The 15,399-nt window shown below is 47.9% G+C and overlaps 2 protein-coding genes across 43 annotated transcripts in view; one reads left to right on the top strand and one right to left on the bottom strand.

Moving 5' to 3' along the window:
- SH2B3 (SH2B adaptor protein 3) overlaps positions 1-8,344 on the top strand; it is a 40,505-nt gene extending 32,161 nt beyond the window's left edge. The window contains exons 3-8 of one of the 10 annotated variants that reach the window (XR_009534797.1): positions 2,525-2,626; positions 2,709-2,800; positions 2,885-3,293; positions 3,383-3,554; positions 4,427-4,534; positions 7,470-8,344. Coding sequence is in view for 9 of the 10 variants with exons in the window: in XM_060121376.1 (XP_059977359.1) it covers positions 2,525-2,626; positions 2,709-2,800; positions 2,885-3,293; positions 3,383-3,985 (1,206 nt within the window). In the remaining variant the exon portion in view is untranslated. Of the gene's footprint in view, positions 1-2,524; positions 2,627-2,708; positions 2,801-2,884; positions 3,294-3,382; positions 7,284-7,469 lie in introns of those variants that run through there. The other 9 variants (XM_060121382.1, XM_060121384.1, XM_060121379.1 and 6 more) reach the window with 9 other exon arrangements.
- The window catches only part of ATXN2 (ataxin 2), a 127,612-nt gene that overhangs the window by 843 nt on the left and 111,370 nt on the right, over positions 1-15,399 (bottom strand). For 5 of the 33 annotated variants that reach the window (XM_060121365.1, XM_060121372.1, XM_060121364.1 and 2 more), the window contains 3 exons: positions 12,617-12,762; positions 11,727-11,954; positions 8,478-9,493 (listed from right to left, as the gene is read on the bottom strand). In XM_060121365.1, coding sequence (XP_059977348.1) covers positions 9,158-9,493; positions 11,727-11,954; positions 12,617-12,762 — 710 coding nt within the window. In that variant the 3' untranslated portion in view covers positions 8,478-9,157. The other 28 variants (XM_060121362.1, XM_060121363.1, XM_060121370.1 and 25 more) reach the window with 21 other exon arrangements.

The raw sequence follows: 15,399 nt of genomic DNA, 5'->3' as shown, positions 1-15,399 counted from the left end.
GGTGGAATAGAGGGTGTGTGAGAGGAGGGGAACCTGAAGCCCCAAGTGTTCCTGCGGCTGCGGTTCGGGCTCGGCTCTCTCCAGCAGAGCTCTGTTCCATCACATTGTTCAGTCAGAAAGGCACCCACTGGTCCATCCACACAGTGACCAGCGCTCACAAGTCCTGCTCTGGACTGTCCAGCTAGGGCTGTGGCCATAGGTGGGGATGTCTGTCCCTGTGCTCTCAATTGCCCCTCCAATCTGGGCAGAGCCCCTCGCATCTCCCCCACCAGGCAGCATGGTAGTTAGATGCACTGGCTCTGGTCCTTGGCAGGCTGGGGTTCAGCCCCCGGCTCAGCCTCTGGGGTTGTGTGAGCCTGGGCCACCATGAAGACACCAAAGAACCCGTATCACGCTCAGCCAGCAGGCAGAGGGGAGCCAGGACGTCTGTGCGGCCAGGGTTGGCTGTGGGGGGAGGAGGGGAATGCTCTCTTCACTGCCTGTCAGGTCAGCGGTTCCTCAGCTGCTGGGGGTGAAGCTGGCATGGAGGGCCCCACTTCCAGAGTGAAACCAGGCTCTGCCAGTAATCTGGGCACTCACACTGGGGGCAGGGCCCAGGACCCAGAGCAGAACTGAAAGGGAGATGAGGCCTGTTACCCTCTCGGCCTGGCCCGCTTCCTCCCAGTGATGCTGAGGGCCTAGAGACAGTGGGGAGGCTGGGGGTCCAGGCAGGGCCGACTGCAAAAGCAAGAGAAGGAAGGAGCCCTCTGCACCTAACCCGTTTTGCAGACGGGAAATAGAGACAGAGGGGCTCGCTGACAGTGAAAGCTGCTGGGAGAGCAGAGGCCCTGCTTCCCATGCGCTCCAGCGTGTCCAGTGCTTGTGTAGGTGCCAGGCGAGGCTCCCAGGCTGAGGAACTTGGTCGTGGGGGACATATAAGAACTTGAAGGGTGAAGATGCCCTGGCTAGTGCTGATCACTTAGGGCTGGGATTTACTAGCTGTGCAACCTCTCTGAGCTTGTTCCCAGAGCTGTTCTCCCCAGACTGCTGTGTCCAACAACCAGGGCAGGACTGGCAGCTCCAAGACCTTCTGGGAGTGGGCCTGGACCAGGAAGAGCCCCAGTTTGACCAACCCTCTCTTGCCAGGCTGCCCAGTCCTGGGGTCACCATCCTTCTATCAGAACCCTGGCACCTGTGTGTCTGGAGCATGCTTAAGCGTATGGCTTTAAGGACTGACTCTTGCACCACCTTTTGAAAAGTCAGCCCCTCATGGAGGTCAGGTCTGCCAAAGCCACTGTGCCTGGAACTCACCTTTGTTCCTGCCTCTTGTTTCCTCCTCCCCAGCCGGCACTGCCTTGGTGAGAGCTGTGGTATCTCCAGGTGCGCCTTGCTGTCTGTCTCCTGGCTCTTAGGAAAAGCTGCTGGAGGGAGGAGGGCCCAGTTGGGTCTCCTCTGTCCATTTCCCACATCTTGCTCCTTCCCCCACACTCTTATCTTCTTTTGGCCTCTGCTGGAAGCAGCCATCGATCATCTCATGACCCCAGAGAAACAATCTTACCAGTCTTATCACAGGAGGAAGTGGAGGAGATGGGGGCAGTGAAGGGGTGATCTCCTTTCTGAGAAAACGATGAGAGCTCCTGGGCCCCGGGAACAAGCATCTGCAGGGTCAGCCAGGTGCAGTCAGGACCCTTTTGCTGGCAAAAAGGTAGGGGGTCATCTCCCACCCACTCTGAGCCCCACGTGTGTTGAATGTCATGGGAGACTGCTGGGCCCCAGGTTTTGTGTGGGCTTCTGGCTGGCTGTAATTGAGGCCAGCCATGCCAGGCTTTGCCCCTTTGGGCACATTGGCAAAAAAGCCCCAAGAGCCCATAGCTAAGCTACTCTGCCAACCCCCTCCTTGCCCTAAGACCTGAACGCAGGACAGATTAGCTAGGTGTGGGGCAAATGACTTTACTTCCAAGATTTGAGGTTCTTTTTAAGATGTGGTGATAGTATCTGCTTCCTAAGGCTGCGGAGGAGCGGAGCTAAAGGTATGATAAAGTCCTGGGCCCCCAGGCAGAGTCAGCCAGCACCATTAGAGGGAACTTGGGTTGGATACCCTCACGTCCACTCTCTGGGTTTACTGCGATGAGGTGGCCAGCAGCCACTGTGACTGGCAAGGGTAGGGGGTTGGGGGGTTTTGCTCCACCAGTGGGAAGAGAAACAGGTGTCAGCCAACAGACATGTCAGAGCTGGAATGTCCACAGGTCCAGGTGAAGCAGAGGTTGGCCCTTAGGCCACATCGGGTGCTGCGGAGCTCAATGTGTGTGTGTGTGTGTGTGTGTGTGTGTGTGTGTGTGTTGGGGTCGGGGGAGATGGTGCTGTGGCTACAGGCAGAGGGCCCTCTGCAGGCTCCTGCAAGGCAGAATGCTAGGACGCACTCCAGGCTTGGGGTGCCTGCTCAGCAGCACCACGAGCATGCACTCAGCAAGCTAGCCCCTGGGGAGGCCTGGGTGGGTGAAGGGCCATCAGAGACAGGCCTTGAATGTCTGCCTTGGTCTCCTAGAGTTCAAAGCCCAAGCTACAAGCAGCCTGCTCCAGCATCCAGGAGATTCGGCGATGCACACGTCTCGAGATGCCTGACAACCTCTACACCTTTGTGCTGAAGGTGAGTGACAGCTTTCCACACCTGGGAGGAATAGACACAGACCTCAGGGATCCCACCCAGCTCTCCCCTCCCTCCCTGCCAGGTGAAGGATCGGACAGACATCATCTTTGAGGTGGGAGATGAGCAGCAGCTGAACTCATGGATGGCCGAGCTCCGGGAGTGCGCAGGCCAAGGGTGAGACCCTAGGGCCCCACTCCTGGCACAGCTTTTACTGCTCCTCCTGACCTACCCAGATTCTTAACCCCAACCCTTCTCCAGCAGACTCAGCACAGACCCAGAGATGCATATTCCCTCAGCCTTAGAGCCCGGCACATCTAACTCTCCAAGGGGAAGCACAGATTCCTTGAACCAAGGTGAGGGGTCAGGGCCTTTGTCCTCCGGTGTGTCGGAACTCAGCCCAGGACATAAGGCACACACAAAGGATCACCGTCACCTGTCTCCTTCTCTATCAGGTGCTTCTCCTGGGGGGTTGCTGGATCCAGCCTGCCAGAAAACAGATCACTTCCTGTCCTGCTACCCCTGGTTCCATGGCCCCATCTCCCGAGTGAAGGCAGCTCAGCTGGTTCAGCTGCAGGGTCCTGACGCTCATGGAGTGTTCCTGGTACGGCAGAGTGAGACTCGGCGTGGGGAGTACGTGCTCACGTTCAACTTCCAGGGCATAGCCAAGGTATGGGGCGAGGCAGGTGGGCTGCACCCTGGCCAGGTTCAAGGCCCTTAGGGGCCAATGCCTGAGCCTACCGTCCTCCTCTCCTGCAGCACCTGCGCCTGTCACTGACTGAGCGGGGCCAGTGTCGCGTGCAACACCTCCACTTCCCCTCGGTTGTGGACATGCTCCACCACTTCCAGCGCTCACCCATCCCACTCGAGTGCGGGGCTGCCTGTGACGTCCGGCTGTCCAGCTATGTGGTAGTCGTCTCCCAGCCGCCAGGTGTGACCCTAATGCCCCTTGATAAAGGGGGTGGTGGCACTGGGAACCGAGACCTCGTGTTGTGTCCTTCCAACACTTGCCTCCACCCCGTTAAGACTGACAGTGTGGTCTCTCTCTTGGTCACTTGTCCCCCAGGTTCCTCCAACACTGTCCTGTTCCCTTTCTCCCTCTCTCGCTGGGATTCAGAGCTGGGCCTTCCCCACCTTAGCGCTTCTGGCTGTCCACGGGGGCTCGGCCCAGAGGGTCTCCCAGGCCGGTCCTCTCCCCCAGAGCAGATCTTCCACCTGGTGCCTTCGCCTGAGGAACTGGCCAACAGCCTGCGGCACCTGGAGCCCGAGCCCACCAGTCGAGCCCGGGACTCGGACTATGAAATGGACTCCTCCTCCCGGAGCCACCTGCGGGCCATAGACAATCAGTACACGCCTCTCTGACAGGCCTCCCAGAGGCCCCTGAGAAGCACAAGCAAGTAGAGATGTGAACTTCTGAATGTAACTTTCTTTCCTTCCTTCCAGAGAGAGATTTAAGGGACACTGTTAACTGTTCATTCCAGTTTGGATGTGACCCTTCAATTAGGCCTGTTAAAGGGCCTCCTAGAAGTTCCATTCTCACCTGGCTTTCTCCTTATTGTTTACAGATGTAGTTCTTGTTCGTGGATGTCGCCAGCTCCTGCCCTGGGTCCCTAGGACCAGGCGCCATCACTCTTAGAGGGGGCAGTGGGGTGAGGGCTGGAGTTGGCAGTGGAAACTTGTTCTCTTTTTCACTGACACTGTCCCAGCTGGCAGACTTTCTACTTGGGGAGGGGGGAGGGGGCCCATCAGGAAGCCCAAAACACTAACAAGCCCTGGATTCTCCTGTGGTTTTTCCCTTTATAGCTTCAGTCCACGTGGCGGGTCTGCTGTACCCAAGCCACAGGTGACCACACCTATCCTGCTTCGACTCTCAACTTTAGGACAAAGTTCTGGCAGTTGGACAAGCTAAAGGTCAAAAATGATTTTAAACATTTTTACCTCAGATTAATTTTTCAAAGGATTCAGGTTTCAAAATTAAACCACTGCTTATTTCATTGCACTGTTTGAACTAATACCCATGCGATTTTTGTAGTCAGAGACAGCTATGCAAATCCTACTTGACCAGTTCCTGGTTCGAGCCAGCATGCCTGGCTTCCTTGTCTATTGCATCCTCAGGACAGTCACCTGTTGCTGAGGAGCCACTGTCCTTCCTAAATGTAGAGAAGTGAAGTGTGTCACCCTTTCAGGGAAATTCAGGCAATTACTGAAATAGGAGGGTGGCAAGGAACAATTCCACCCTGGTGCCTTATGAATAAAAAACTGGATTCTGGTTTACAGCAGCTTTATGGTGAGAGTTAAACTGAGGGGTAAGGGAGGGGCAAGGAAAAAGGAATAAAGGGCTGCTGGGCCGCTGCTGGGCCCTTTCTAGTAAATCCTTCACCAGCAGGGCTGGCTCAGAGCCTCCAAGTGTCTAAAGGCTTATTAAATTATCCCACAAGGTTTTAGGCTCATTCTTGAGCCAAAATGGAAGCTAGGAATCTGGTGCCACAGCTAATGAGAAACTCCTTCAATAGCCCACAATCAGTGTTCTGTTCCAGCAGTAACCACTGCTTCATCTGATGAAGCATGTGTGCATGTATACATAGGCACACATAACCTCTACCATGCAGGGAGGTCCTGCAGTCAAATCTCCATCTATACTTGCCTTTCACAAGTGATACAATTCATGGGGGCTGGCTCCTCCCAGAACTTTCATGCAGAGGCTCAGAAACAAGGGAGGCAGTGACCGAGTGGAGTCAGCTGCTTGTGGGTGCGAGCAGAGCCGTTCAGTATAGCCACTGGGCTCCTTGAAGTGGCTTCTAGGAAACTGGGAGTTCAGCGCAGCTTAACATTTATACATACATCAGTCAAAAGCTAAAATTAAACCTTGGCCTAAACTAACTACTTGCCTGCCTTATCTGGGGTGAGGCGTGTGTCTGTTCCCTCCAGCCGTTCTCCACTCCAAGAGGTCAGAGGTCAGACTTTGGGAGAAGCAGGGAGGTCAGGAGCCACCTCTCTTCCACTTTTAAAACCAACACTCCTGGGACTTCCCTGGTGGTCCAGTGGTAGGGCTCTGTGCTTCCCCTGTAGGGGGCGTGGGTTCCACCCCTGGTCAGGGAACTGAGATCCTGCAAGCTGTGTGGCGTGCCCCTCCCCCCACCTTATATATACAGATAAAACCAACAGTCCTGGGTGTTTTCACAGACGGTAAAGCATAACCAACCCTGATCTAGAGTTGTCTATTTCTAAGGGCCATATTTTCTACACATCAAGCAGGTCTGATTAATGAATGCTAAGCAAAGTGTAGACCAGGAGTAAGCACTGTTTTGGATTTCTCTTTTACAAGAGAAAGCTCATCATAGAAAGTAAATGCTGACAAGTCACTGGTACAGATTTTCCCCTGTCTGCACAGGAAAGGGGCCAAGCAGACAATGAACCAGACAAGTAAGTTCCCTCCCTCCAACCAGAAGGATAAACAGACATCTGGGATATGATATCCACAAGCCAGGGGCACTCACTTCTTAACAGGCGCTCAACATACAATTCTCAGGTAGTGCCAAGAGGCAAGCCAGGCACAGCAAGTCAGCAGCTCTGACCGACTGGCTACAAAGTACAAGCTCAGAATCTGTGACACAGTCATCCACTTCCAGACTGCATCAGTGTAAAATGTTCAAGAAAAACATTTATTTACTAAATGTGTCTGAGTTACCAGGACAGCTCAAATACATTCCGACAAAAAGGCCCCTCATGGCCTGGGAAGAAGCGACACTAAGTCAATGCCTTTTCTTTCTGCTAGAGCAGGTTGAGCTGGAGGAACGGGGGCAGTGGGTCCCTGGGCTTGATGCTGTCACAGGCAGTGAGGCAGCAACCCTGACGGCTGCAGCCAGCCCACCGCAGTCATAGCACATTCCACCACCCTCTTTCCAGCCTCAATGTGACCACTGCTGGCGGCAAGAGGCCAAGCCAGCAGCCTCTACTGAGAGCCAGACTCTTGAGTGCCAGTTGGACAGTAAGCATCACAAGCCCTCCAGTTATCTCTAATTACAGACAACAAGGATAGCTTAACTGCTCCCAGCATCATCACCTCCTTCGCCTGACTTCAATGAACTTTTACAAACTAACAGTCACCAGCACCAAAGAATTAAGTCAACTAACCTGCCTTGAATTTTAGACCAGCAATCCATATGGCTTTATCTGGTATAAATCTTCTGCCTTTGATCATTTCTGGACCGTGTAGGAGAAAGGAATAGCAATCATTAAAATCTTAAACCAGAGAACACTATTTTTACATAACAGTTTCTTAACTTAAAATCAAGGCCTTGAACCCTTCCCTAAGGGTTGCCTTAGATTCCTTTATGCTATTATTCAGGGCTAAGTCTGTTATCACAAATGTCATGTGAACGCTAACATCTCCCACAGGCTAGAGGAACTTGATAGTTTATTATCCACTGACTCTTAACAAGGACACATCTGACATCCAGTGTTTAGCGGAATAAGCAGCACGTTGTAATGACAACACAGAAAATGGATTCATCTTGTATCATTATAGGCAGAAGGTATTTGGCAAATTTGTATGCATTGTTTATGTACTGTATAAGTAACTTATTCTTGAAGAATGCAAATTTTGCTAAAATGTACAAATTGCTACATGTGAATTAAAACAAAGTTTTCAGAATCTTGATTTGGTACCACAGTATTTAAAGGCTCTATCTATCTATTATGACTGTAGTCTCTGCAAAATACTTGCTTTTCCTATTTGTCCTGCTCCCACAAACTGAAGACATTAACGAATGCTTAGGGGTCTACAGGAGTATGCTATTTTGTACATCGCTGCACCTTTTCAGCCCTCTGGATTTCTTTATTACAGGTGTGTGTGTGTCTCCTGCCCCCTACTGGTAAAACAGACAGATGCCTGAATCAGGACAACTTCTGACTAACTCATTTGGGTTCAGGAGATATTAAAAAGGAAGCTTACAGAATCAGCGTCAGGGTGAGGATGTGGACTTTCGGCACTGCCCAACTCTGGCCAGCCTTCCTCCTTCTGAAGCAGACCTCTAGCCACCAAAGAGAACATCTCTCAGTCTTGTCTTTTTCTAGAGATACCTTGAACCAGAACTAAAGGTGAAGAAGAAAAGTCATTTGACAGCTAACCTTCGAGGTATTAAGACAGCAGAGTCAGCCCTCCTGCCCTGATATTCAGTATCCTACAATGGAAATAGCTCATACAAACACACATTAACTTGATATCAGTTTTTAAAACTTTTTTTATTTTTTGATTTTTTTAAAGTTTTTATTTTATATTATCTACAAAGTAAAAGTTTTTCCCTTAACTTAAAACTTGAACCACTGTAGACAGTGATTACTTCATCAAACTTGATTTATAAATAATAATCCGTCAGTTTGACGGTAAGAATTTACTGAACCTTTGTCAAGTTTAGTAAAAGGGCGTTCCAAGTCTTGATTTTTTTTTTTTTTAAAGCAGTAATAGCAGCAAGAATCACTCTTGTTACTTCTTTTGCTAGCTGATGTGTTCATGACTTTCAAGGGTCATTAAAAAATAAATAACTTCCAGTTTCAGCAAGCAGAGCTGGGGTACTTGCGGGACTTGGAAACAGCGTATGGAATTATGGAACAGCCCACAAGTTCCTAAATGCCTCTACTCGGTCCAAATATCTTCCACTGCAAGTGAACTGTTAGCATTCCTATTGGATGTTACAAGAAATCAACATATATTTTTTAAAAACAAAATAAATGAAATTCTAGTTTTCTGTGCTTCCAGTTGGTAGAAGCAGTAGAAGGGAGGAGGGAATTTGGCCTTTCGGTTCCTCCAGGGCAGCCTTACAACTGCTGTTGGTGGTGGGCTTGTACTGTAAAAAAGAAAAGTGAATATTTAAACAGAAAACTGGCAACACCGCACATTAGCCTAGTGTCTCTGCAGCACATGTCTGTAAAGCTATCCTTGTGCTACCTGAACAAGACTCAAAATTTAATTCACTCTTTACCCTTCCCACCCCCCCGCATCTGTACCAAAAGGGGGAGAAGGTAGGTGGGTGGGTAGAAACAAACCAGTTAGACATAAAACCATTTCAGATAAAACTCCCAGAGGAGTTGTTGCTCATGGGGTACAAAAAAGGCCTTAACATATCCCCTCCCCAAATAATAGCCAAGCACCAATATTGCTTTCAGAATAACAGGTTAGACTGTGAAATATCGCCATGGCCACCATCAAGTATTAGAGCACAATCACGGGGCATTCTCTACCTGTCAGGGCATAGACTGGAGCTAATACTATACTCGAAACCAATCCATACACAGCACTTATCTCATCAGTGGTAGTCTCCAGAGCTACAATCAAACTCTGCCATGGTAGTAACCCCCCACATGTCAGACTGTTGGGACTCAGGAAGGAAAACACTGCCCTGTCCAACCTATCATAACAAGGAAGGCCAACTGAGTCCTAAGCATGCATCAGCTACACAGAATGCTGCTGCTGCTTCTCATCAAGCCAAATCCTGTATACCATCAGAACACACACACACTAGGCTCCCGGAAGCCTCAGGCCCTGACACTGAACTGATCATCACAGTCCCTACTGTGTACACTCTGACGGGTCTTGCTAGTTCTCAGATGCGGGGCTTGAAGCGCTGGCCCGGCCTGCCATTCGACCTGTGCGAGCAGAATGCTTTGGGGTGCCCGGCGGCCCCTGCACACACACGCCTCACCTGAAGGGTGCGTCATATAGGGGAAATGCGCTGTTGTCGAGACTGGAATGGGCTGTAGTGCACTTTGAGCGAGGGCGGCCTGGGGACCGCCGGGTGGCTGTGTCGTCATTAGCATCATTGGCGCATGGGCAGTTGGATGAGAAGGAACCATTCCTGACTGTACATGAGCCTGAAACAGAGAGCTCTTTTACGCATACAGGCAACATCTCCAGCTTAAACAACATGTCAACTGTGTCCCTTTCACTGGGTTGGGGCTCTCAGGAAAGGGCAACAGTGGGCCCTCAGGGCCCTTTCTTTCCTCTGGGGACATTCCCTAGTGGATCCATCAGTTGACCTATAGACATGCTTCACCCTCTGGCAGATCCTGCAAGGCTGAGGGAGCAGGCACCCAGCGAGCCTGGGTAAAAGTCAGGGCTGCAGTGTCCTAGCCTTCAACATTTCTGAGGACTGGATTCTATGTATGGGGCAAGGTCTTCACAAATATCCCTGATCCAAGCGCAGCTTTCTCAAATTAATAGGAGGCTACCTGCAATGATGCTTTAGACTCTGGCTTCCATGTGGGGCCTGAATTAGTTTTACAGATAACATCTCTTTCAAGTAAGAAAGCAGATTATTACATTATAAGCAGGGACTGTTAACTTTGTTCTAGGTTCTCTCTGCCTTTCCCCCTCTGCTTCTTGCCTGCTCACCAGCACACCTCAGTGAACAATGAGTCAAGGCAGTAAGAAAAGCCTCTCAGGCCCCTTTGCTCTGCTGAAAAATCCGCTGATAGAGCAGCAGCAGCAGGAGTTGCAGTTGAATGGCTCCAGTGAGGTGGGAAGGGGTAATCTAAAATTATCTGGTCCAGGCCAGTGTCTCTCTGTACCAGGTGATAATGAGTTCAACCTGGTCTCACTGTCAAGTTGGAAAGGTTTTAGTCAGCCCAAATAGCTGGATCGCAGCTCTGCAGGGAATTGGCAGAGCCAGGAAGAGCTCTCGTTTCCTGCCTCCCATGCTGTGCACTGTTCTAGACCAGGATAAGCCTTGAATGAAATGCTGTTTTGATTCTTACATATTCAAAGGGACCCAGGGCATATCTGGGCTTCCCTGCAAATATTAACCTTGTTGCTCTTTCAGCACAAAAGCACAAAAGTGAGGTTTTAGGAACCCCAACTTACATGTAAATTCACATACCTACTTAGCCACCAGCCTCTACTAGACATCTACAGGCCCCCTGGTCTCATAAAGCTCCTGGTTCAGCCAAACCATGCTGCCCCACACCTGACCAAACCGGCTCCCCTCCCCACCATCAAAAGCAAATCATCCACTGCAGTGCGCCACACTACAGAACCTACACGTTTGCTGGGGAGAATGCCCGAACTTCCCAGAGCTGTGGAACGCTAGTTACAAGGTCGCCTCTGAGAGTTAGCTCCAACTGAGCACCATCTCCAGCCCCACCACGCCAGAGCCTCAGTGGTGCACTGCTTGACATGAAACAGAGTTCAGTGAGGCAGGCTAACAGACCCAGAAGAGTTCTGTTATGAAAGCAGCAAAAAGAGACAACAAATACAGCCAATTCACCCTTAACAGCTCTAGGGAGGGCCTAAAAGGACAGTGTTGGAGCCCAACTTCGGTGCAGCTCCTTCTCATTAAGACAATCCAAATTGGCCCTGGATTGCATTGGACTTTTGTCAGTAGCTGATGCAGAAAGCAACCACACCTTTCAACCCTTAGAAGCTTTTGCTAGAGGTGAGCTCCAAAGGGCTTCCAGGGCTGCTCTTTAAGAAAAATGGGAACACCTGGGTGCTTCCAGCTTCAAGTTAGTTACACTGCACGAATGTACAAGGCCAAGCCCTTTCAAGAAGTACAACATATGGTCAAAGCGGATGTAGGAACAGCCAGGGAAAACAAGTACAGATATTTCTTAGGAACTCATGTGACTAACATTCAAGTGGTCAGGCCCAGTGTAGTCACCTCAGAGTTGAGAATTTGTGAAATCCCATCCTCCTTGCTAGACTCGTGTGTATGTGTGTGTGTCTGTGTGTGTGTCTGTGTGTGTGTCTGTGTTGGGGGGGAATATATGTATGTATACGTATATATAGCAATGAAGCTATATAAACATAGCAAAGCAGATACAGCAAGGAAAGAATTAGGTTGCATTCCAGAGTCAAAGATATTTTTAAGGTCTCAGTTGGGAAACGTTAAAAGACTGACCAATCAGCAACTGCACTGATCCCATTACAAAACCACACAAACATTCATTTAGGGCCAGATCACATGTATTTGAGTGGAAAAAAGGAGACAAGCAAATGGCATCACACACAGGGGTTCCTGGCTCGAAGAGCAGCTGGCTCTTTGCTGCTTATCTGACAACCTTCATTTCCTACTTGGTCTTCACAGAAAGTTGGCTAAAGCGGGTTTACCTGAGGTACATGGGCCATGTGGGGTGGATTGGTATAAGCCGGCTGAACATGAGAAGGATGAATCGTAAAGACGGTCTGTTGTGCTGTTGGAAAACTATTCTGTGGCGACTGTGTATTGGAGGCAGGTGTCATGGAAGGTGGGGTTGGTGCAAGCCCCGCATGGTAAATGGCTGACTGCTGCTGCGGACTGGCCAGGTGGAGAGCCTGGGCGGCCTGATGCTGATGGTGCTGCAAAGTAACAGGAAAGAATTGAGAAAATTTTCTTTAAGGAAGAGCAGTTTAAGGGTCACACACAAAGCTGAGTTTTGCATATGACAACAGGCTCCCTCTGGGCCTATCTAAGATGAGGGGCAATGGCAGGTACCAGAGAATACACAGGGAGTAGGAGCAGGGCTGGGGTGGGGGTGCCTCCTGTTCACAAACATTCCTGTCTGGGCTGCAAGCCTGATTCTCAGCCTACAAGCCCTCAACCAGCAGTGGTAAAACAGGACTACTGCTCCAGGGGCCTGACAGATGTCAAAGAGCTCCTTAAGTGCCTCCTTAACAAACATGATTAAAGAAGCTAATAGGAAAAAAACCAAACACCCTCATCATGTAAACATTAGAAATGAGATTTTTAAAAAGTTCCAAGCCAATTCCTTACTTTATGTTAGATTTTTCAATATTGGTTAAGTTTCCAGAACTTACCCCATCACCTTATTCTCAATATGTACCTTAAGGTGATTTAAACCTGGGGGCACAGCCTGCAGAGCTGTACACTGGCTCCATGAGGCAGGGCTGCTCGGTGTTTTGATCACGTGGTACCTAGCATCTTGCCTGGCACTGAAGAAAACACTCAATAAATAGAACGATGAAGCAGTTCTGGTGAAGGCCTCTCAGTTCCTCCTTACCTGAACAGGACTGGGTGCAGGATGGCTTCCACCATGTTGGCTTTGCTGCTGTCCAGTGGGGGTGGCTGAAGGCTGAGGATGTGGAGTATGAGGGTGCAAGGTAGCATTAGGGTGCGCATACTGCTGAGCAAGGGAGCCAGTGGAAACTAAAGTGAAAGGAAAAGAAATGCGTATAATTGACAGGTGTCATGCTCTTAATCGTTCCTCTATGCCTCATCAACTTTCAGCTCATCCACAGTCTTCTTGATGCTCAATGCCTAACCAATCTCTGTATTTGACTCCATTTAAACCACCCACTTCTTAAAAAAATAAATGGGAAGTTACTGCTTAACAGTCAGGCTAGCATTTTATTCATATAACATAGCTGTACACATTATATCAAAATCTAATTAAATTTACTTCTAAAACAGTCACTAGGTTTCCTGAAAAGGCAACTTAAAAGCATAGACAGAAACAATTCAAACAATCCCCCGTCTGCGACCTGTCTCTCTCTCTCTCACACACACACATTTAGCTCAAGGCCATCATCTGGCTAACCTCACCATGCTACTGTCCTGGACCTGATGCAGTGTCCCGTGGGCACAGACTATATCAGGGCTGTAGTAAGGGGCTGGATAAGGTGTGTGGCAAGGTCAGGGCTCTATCTTCAGGGCCAAATGACCACAATCTCTCTCAGCTGATCACAGAAGCCACTCTGCCACTCAGTTCATTCTCTAGGCCTCCCTGCTCAAGATCTGTCACCTTTGCTTTATAAAATCTAGTAAATGGGATTACCTAAACTATGTAGAAAAACGAATTCCCTTCAAAGCATCCTAGCCTTTAAAAAGAATTTTACTAGCTAGAGTAACCTCAAAGGAAATACGATGAGCTAGTTTAAGTAAAAGTGTGTTCATTAAAGCTAAGAACCCAAAGCCAATTCTTTGTGAATCTCAGCACAGACCATACTTTGGCACAAAACAGGGAGATGAGGTATAAATTCATTTGTTCATGTCATCCCCAAACAGCAACTTGAGAATCAAAAGCACAAGATGGGTTCATTGCTTCCAGTGACTACTGATAGCACACTGATACAAATCTAACCATGATGTGGCAATGAGCTGAGGACAATGTTCTCAAGATGTATCTCCTCTTGGAAGTCAATGTGTCAATTCCAGAATAGTTCTTCACATTCTTCATATGGTGTTACATATAGGGGGCTGATGGGGAGAAGCAAGCACTGCTTTGGGATCAGGTACCCTAACAACAGCAGTCTAATAGGCTGGCTGCTGAGAGTTGCCAGCATAGATGACTCTGGATGAGTCCAATGTAAATGTTATGCAGAGGGTTAGGCACATGAAACAATTCTATAATGCTTGACATTGTAGGGCCAAGGACCAACATTCCAGCCCAACTGGTTATCTCCTCAACTGTATATGTATCCTTTAAAGAGAGAAGGGTGAGGCAAAGAGCAGTGCTAGGATCACCTGTGCATCCACTGCCAACACCACAGTGGGCATCTATACTAAGTTAACTCCCAGATTAGATTAAACAAAGCATTTTTCTTTATACACTGGGAAAATCCCCTAGCTATAACAGTTAACATACACTGGAACATATTAACAAGGAAAACTGGCAACGTATTCTTTGGGTGTTTTTCAAGAAGTCAGTGACAGTTTTCTGGGACATGGGAAAAATAATGTGCTAACAGCTTTCTTGAGTTTCACAGTCCCATGAATCTACGAAAGTAGTCATTGTCGTTTTTCTAATTCATTGGTTTTTTAAAAGGCCATTCTTCACCATCATATTCATTAAGTTAAGCTTCTGACCCCCAAAACTGTCTGGGCACTGACTTAGTCTAAAAGACTTGAGATAAATTTTGAACGCTTGTTCTTGTAAAAATCTTACACTTATTTTTCAAATTTATTTTTAAATTAGAACAGCTACATGTAGCTAGTGGCTACTGACTGGACATCATTATTTGTAGCACATTTCCTTCAGCACAGAAAGTTTTATTGAATAGTGATATCTAGAGTCATTCATGCTCCCTTATTTTCAAACCACTTGCATTAAAATCCTCCCTACTATAAATTCTTAAATGTTTCATTTGTAACAATTCTAATCTGTCTGGGGGAAAGCAATTCCCGAATCCAAATTCTATTTATGAGGTTTCATAGAGTACAGAATCTCAGAGTTTCTGTTTATTTAACCTTATTTATTCAAGAAACTTTTGTACCAAAAAGTTTTAAATTTCATTTTTAATTACCTTTTAAGCAAAGTATTAAGGAAATAAAAAGTAACAATAATCAACTCTAGCTGGGTGCTATTTTATTAATATTCATACATAAAAAAGCATGGCCATCACAAAGAGAATTACACCCATGAAGTTCCATAATTTATTCATCAATTAGAAAAATGTTAAAATCTTGAAATTACTTGGAGAGAATTAAAGATGGAAGTATTTTTTACTATGTATTTAAAAAAGGCATCTCTGTGATAGTTTACCAATACTGAAAGGTTATAAGATAGAGTATTCTAATCTATATGTCATTTGCATTCATAGCATAAATACTTCAAGTAATCCAAGCTGAATGCATCTACATGGGCTTTTGTTTAAAAAAAACACCCTTTCCCTATCTAAACACCAATAAACTGCAACGCATTATAAGAAAAATTAAGCAGATGTAAACATACATCATAGGCTACAAATAAAATGTGAGGATGTTTGATTAGAAATATCTTCCTTTGTTCATCATCTTGCTTAAAGATGTTTGCTAAAGCAAGTACCTTACCCAGGAATTCTTTTC

Source organism: Lagenorhynchus albirostris, chromosome 14, assembly GCF_949774975.1.
Source record: "Lagenorhynchus albirostris chromosome 14, mLagAlb1.1, whole genome shotgun sequence".
Lineage (NCBI taxonomy): Eukaryota > Metazoa > Chordata > Mammalia > Artiodactyla > Delphinidae > Lagenorhynchus > Lagenorhynchus albirostris.
The sequence above is the reverse complement of the archived record's forward strand: the minus strand, read 5'-3'. Positions and strand labels throughout refer to the sequence as shown.